Source organism: Podarcis raffonei, chromosome 12, assembly GCF_027172205.1.
Source record: "Podarcis raffonei isolate rPodRaf1 chromosome 12, rPodRaf1.pri, whole genome shotgun sequence".
Lineage (NCBI taxonomy): Eukaryota > Metazoa > Chordata > Lepidosauria > Squamata > Lacertidae > Podarcis > Podarcis raffonei.
This window is the reverse complement of record NC_070613.1, coordinates 46,973,645-46,979,628: the sequence shown is the minus strand read 5'-3', so window position 1 is coordinate 46,979,628 and position 5,984 is coordinate 46,973,645. Positions and strand designations below refer to the sequence as shown.

The 5,984-nt window shown below is 41.8% G+C and overlaps 1 protein-coding gene across 1 annotated transcript; it reads right to left on the bottom strand.

The window, feature by feature from the left end:
* Positions 1 to 329: 329 nt before the first annotated feature.
* LOC128424372 (phospholipase A and acyltransferase 3-like) lies at positions 330 to 5,523 on the bottom strand. The gene is made up of 4 exons (XM_053410449.1): positions 4,263 to 5,523; positions 1,859 to 1,958; positions 1,177 to 1,445; positions 330 to 561 (listed from the first exon to the last, which is right to left on the bottom strand). The coding sequence occupies exons 1-4, from the start codon at positions 4,269 to 4,271 to the stop codon at positions 463 to 465; spliced, it is 477 nt and encodes a 158-aa protein (XP_053266424.1). The 5' UTR covers positions 4,272 to 5,523; the 3' UTR covers positions 330 to 462.
* Positions 5,524 to 5,984: the final 461 nt, after the last annotated feature.

Here is a 5,984-nt window from a genome sequence, read left to right as displayed (position 1 = left end):
TATGATTCTATGATTCTATGATTCTACATATTGATTTTTAACAACCGAGGCCTGCAGCGAAACATTGTATATGTCAAGGGTGGCCTGAAACAAGATGGCGGCATCCTCCATTCCAAGTACAGAAGTTGACCAGACTTCAAGTAAGTTGAACCTTACTTCAACGTTGATCAGTGTCCTCTACCACATCTAGAGGCAGCAGGGAGAAATTTGATTCAATTCACATTCAAATTCTTAACTAATCTGCACTTTACAAAACAATGCACAAACTGAAACAGAGCCATCCTTCAAAATTCACACCAATGGATAAAGACAGAAAACCTAAATCTTGATTGATTTGATGTTTTTATTTTTATTCAATAACTGTTGTTCTTTTAAAATGGGATCTTCTTAGAAGCCATCCTAGGATTGTCCTCCAACAGTCTTTTAGATTGTTCACATGTCTCATCATATATTGAACGCTGACTAATGGCGTTTACCAATGACCTCGACTGCTATCAAGCTTAGACCCAAGAACACAGCTCCTACCGAAGCAGCGAATGTCCCCCAGATACCAACTTCCGCCTGCAAAAAATAAGAGGTTTAAGCATTTTTATTCACAGCGACCGATGGTCCTTCATTTCTCACAACAGAGTTGATATGAAACATTGCTTTAAATGTTTCTTTTGGAGACAGAAAATAGCCAGATTTGAAACTCTCAGATTCCAAGACAATTAACTCTGGGTTTAACATGTGCTTTAAAAATTAATTCCATGTAACAGAACATGTTTTGGTGCAAAAATCTGAGTTCTGTGGTGAAAAATATTTAAGGAATACAGACCCACCATTTTTCATCAGGGTACAAGCCTGTCATTAATTTGGAAACCTGAGTTCAGAGTTTTTAATTTTCTCATTTGTCACTTCAGACAATTTGAATGTATGAACTCAAGTTATTTTTAAATGTTATGATATCTATTTTTTTGTTGTTCTGGTTTGCAGTACTTCAACATACTCCAAGTAAATGTTCTGTTCTGCTCCCCATCTTTGTAAATGGGGGGTTAGAAATTAAATCCACATAAAAATAAAATAAATTACCTGCTTCTTAATCTCACTTCATTTTTCCAGGATCAGGAATTAAGAATGAATTTCAATATCACAGCACAGATTGCCATTACGAAAACATGAATGAATTCTACACACCTGTCTACTGTATGGTTGGCCATATCGTAGTATGGCAGCAAAATGTTCACAGTTCTGCATGACCACATTGTAGTCTATCTTCATCCCAACATATTCATTTGCAGTGCTAATTATTTCGCATACAGGCCTGGGTTTATATTTTCTGTCCTTCTCGTTGTTGACCATCCAGTAGTCGTTTCCTGCCACTTTTGAAAGCTTTTCTTTCTTCACCACTGCCTTTTTTGTGTTGGCAGACAGGGGAATAGAGGGAGAACTTCCTATACCCTCATCTCAAGAACAGAGAGAGAAAAGAAACTCAGAAACAGTGACCATTAGGCGTGGATTCCCTGCATTTCATCAACAACATTGTCTTCAAGAAGACATCAGTTGTTGATGTTTTGACAAATACTATTATTTTTTTAAAAATTGTTAGTCACTCTTACCTTGCCCAAGGCAACCCAAAACAACTTACAACCAACCAGAATGCAATCTCTTGGCTACAAAGCAGTCCTGTAACTGGCTTACAACAATTGCAAGTATCAGGACATAGACCTTCCAGCAACAATTAGTCCCTAAGCCAGTGGTGGGGAACCTCCCCCCCCCCAAGGGCTGTGTTTCTTCAGGGGTAATCTGCTAATGATCTCTATCTTATTCTTCCCTCTCATAAAATCACCCTTTCTAGGAAATAATGAGAAGCTCTTACCTGCAGCAGTCAGGTGGACCACATATCCATCGCCTACGTAGATAGCCCAGTGTTGGTAACCAATTCGATAAATCTCAATCTGGTCTCCAGGCTTTGGGCTCTGCAAGAAGAAAGTGAGCCCATGTTTTCCTTGGCTACCAGCTGTGCAAGTTTACTCAGAAGTAAGTCCCACTAGCTTCAATGAAACACACTCCCAAATACATAGGATCACAGCCACAGAGGCAGGCTTTTCTTTTATACTGTAGCTCAGGGATAGAGAACTTGTGGCCTTCCAGATGTTGCTGGACCACAACTCCCATAACCCCAGGACATTAGTTGCTAGGGTTGATGGGAGTTCGAATCCAACCATGTCTAGAGGACAAATATTTATCCCAGACCTCACTCTGTGGCACCGTTATATTTTTTATTGTATTTATCATTTTCAATTTTACAAATTTGCACATAATATTAAGCCAAAATACAAACCATACATTTTCCATTGACTTCCCTTCTCCCCCGTCCATGGTTCATTTTATGAAACCTTTACTGCTGCTAGCAGTATCCTGTTTGATAGCATGCCAGTGCAAACAGATAAATAAGTACCACTGCAATGGGAAAGTCCACAAGATAGCTTTCCGGATCATGTGGCCAGCATGACTAAACCGCTTCTGGCACAATGGAACACCGTGACACAAACCAGAGCACATGGAAACACCATTTACTTTCCTGCTGCAGCAGTGCCAATTTATCTACTTGCACTGGCGTGCTTTCAAACTGCTAGGTTGGCAGAAACTGGGACAGACCAATGGGAGCTCACAGGGATTTGAACTGCGGTCCTTCCAATCAGCAAGCCAGTGCAAGTAGACGAAATGTTTATTGATTTTATAACGAGCCAAAGGCAGAAACAAAAATCAGTTCAAATATTGCATAATAAAATAAAGTATAAAAATGAAAGTCAAGCTAACTTAAATAAAAATATTTACCGTATTTTTTGCACCATAACACTCACTTTTTTCCTCCTAGAAAGTAAGGGGAAATGTCTATGCGTGCTATGGAGCGAATGCCTACGGGTGGCGGGGGGGATCTGCTGCAGTCTTGAGCAGAGGATCCATGGTTCCCCTTCCTTCCCTCATCCGTGGCTCGCTTTGAAATAGCAAAGCGGGAGAAGAGCCGCTGAGTGGGGAGGAGAGAGGGACAGAGAGCCTGCTTCTTTAAAGGAGCAAAGCGGGAGAGGATAGGAGAGGACACGAGTGTAAGCGGCTCCTGTCCAGTTGGCTCCTTTAAAGCAAGCAGGCTCTCTGTCCCTCTCTCCTCCCCACTCAGCTTGCTAAATAGCATTATTAGCAGCATCCTTCTCCACACACCCCATGCGTGCTCCTTGTCCCTTGAGTGCTTTTCCTTCCCTCCCCACTTAAAACGTGGTTACAAACCACGGATCCACATGGATCCTCAGGATTTTTGCACTGGGTCACCCCAAATTCACCATCAGATCACATAGCATGTCCATGGCTACATCTTGCACCAAAAAAATCACGCACCCACTGTTGCCTGGGGTCGCAGTGGTGCAAAAACGTGGTTACAAAGCATGGATCCACATGGATCCTCAGGATTTTTGCATTGGGCTACTCCAAACTCACTCAGATCACATGTCTGTGGCCACAGCATGAACCACAAAAATCATACATCCACTGTTTCGTTTAGAATATTTTTTTTCTTGTTTTCCTCCTCTAAAAACTATGTGCGTGTTATGGTCTGGTGCGTGTTATAGAGCGAAAAATACGGTAAGTCAAGAAAACTTACATAAAATTACAGGCATATAAGCAGTACAGAGCTCTCTTTTTGCAAGAAACTTAGTATCCATGGCTTGCAGGAGCATCCCTCTCTTCCCCCACAAGTAGATGAATTTTTCAACCTTTGGACTCTGTGATTATTCACGGTTTTTCTAAGCCAGACTTACAAGGCAGGGGGAAGGAGCTAAGGCAGAGCTTTCCAAACTTTTCATGCTGGTGAAACACTTTTTATACACGCAGCATTTTGTGACAGTAATTCAGTTTCACTAGCAAACCGGAGGTTAAACTAACCCCTTTCCAGCCTAGGAGGAGCGCAGGCAGCATTCATGTGAAAACACCGACACACTGCAGCCGACGCATGAATGTGTCGCAACACGCTGTTTGGAAAGCTCTGATCTAGAGACAAAACTATCCTAAGTATTTTTACTCAGAAGTAAGTCTCACTGTTTTCAATGACATTTTGCTCCTAAACTGCACGTTGGCTTGCAGCCAGAGATAGCAGTGTATGGCAGACAGCAAGTCAAGTGGCAATTCTTATGTTGAAAAAACAGTCAAAGGGAAAACAATCAAAGGGAAGGTATTTTGGACGGGGTGGGGATTGATAGAAAATGTCGCCTATTCAAAGGGGTTCTTACCTGAGCCATTATCTTTTGCTCTCACCGTCCTCTCCTTTCAATCCCCAGATACTTTTGTTCTTTTTCAGTTTCATTTTCACTTTATATCCTTTAAAAAAAAACCTTAAAAAATCATGTGCTCAGCAAGGCAACAGTTGACGTCAATATAACATCTCCTGGCAACACTTCCTTGGTGTAGAAAAACAGCAGGAAGAAAGTTTTCCCTGCCAGGATAGTTTTCCATATGCCAAAGAGGCCTAGAGCCCCCACCCCAACTCCCCAATATCCCAACATTTTAGAGGTCATTCCAGACAGTTTCTTTGTGATCCTTGTACCTGCTTTGACGATGAGTGTCTTTGTTTGTCTGCCTGCCTGCCTGCCTGTCTCTCTCTCTCTCTCTCTCTCTCTCTCTCTCTCTCTCTCTCTGTGTGTGTGTGTGTGTGTCCCAATTCTCCAAGCATTGAGGAGTTCACGGGCTCAGAATGCCCTCAGGTTCTGCTTCCATTGCAATGAAGTCACTGGAGACTCATTGGCATTTTGTGATATAGGACTTGCATAGTTATATGGGTTGACTGTAGGTAAAGATTCACAGCATTAAACACCCCAGAATTCTTCCTAAGAGCTCCCAGGAATCTCTTGGATCCTCAGCCTGATCTTGTTTCCAGAAGTTTAAGAAGTATGGAGAAGGACTTTACCCCCACCTGAAAAAATGGCCCTTCCCATTTGTCACCCACAAATGGGGCAGTCAGGTTATTTTCAAAATGAAGAAATGCCACGTTCAGATGTCTTGGAGAACGGATATGTGGCTGATGTTTGTGGCTCCCTGTAATTGTTCCGAAACAGCAGCCCACCTACTGCACATGAAATTCCGTTACACTCTAATGCTAAGCAAATCCATGTGGAAAAAGCTTCCTCAGGGTCACTGCGATCCACTTTCAAAGAAGTGTATTGGTTATTAAGGACCATGTGCTGTTCAGACTGGTCTATTAATAGCTGCTAAGCAACCAACAATTCATTTCAAAATTAAGAGTACTGAACCAGATAAGGCCTAATTAATAGCTTGCTACCAGCATTTTGCTCTACCTTTTTAAATGTAGCACTGGAACCAAGTAACTAATTTGAGCTCAGTTGTATTAACACCATTTCCATATTTCTGAAGCTGCAAATGGGTGGACCGGTATGTGAAACTCTTTCTTCAGTTTCAGTGGCTCCTGTGCTCCTTCAATTTTAGAAGTCCCATTTGTGCGTGTGTGTTTTAAGTATTCAACATGCATATGTTTTTAGGTAATGGGACGTCTTTATCTGTTGCAGAAGTCTGTTCGACTTCCAAAACATTCAACTTCCGATGTGTGGCTTTTGATTGGCTGCTGGACATTTAGCTTCCAAAAGAACATTCAAAAACCGGAACACTCACTTCAAAAACTGGAATGCTTGCAGAAACCCCACTGACATCCATGAAAAATGGGGTTTGTAAATCAGATGTGAATAATCTGTAACCCATCAAGTCAAAATCAGCGCACTAGCTATGGGTTGTGGGTTTGGCCAGAGCTTCTGTCACTTTTGATCTCAGATGGGATCCAAAACCAGGAAGCAAAAACATATTGAGACAGATGTTCAACATTACTGAACGGTGAAGACAGTTTTGTTTAAGAAGGCTTTCCCCAAGGCACAACCCAGTCATTTATGACTTGTACCTTGGTAGGAATGGTTTCATTGCCTTTTGAGTGTGTAGGAATGGTCTCA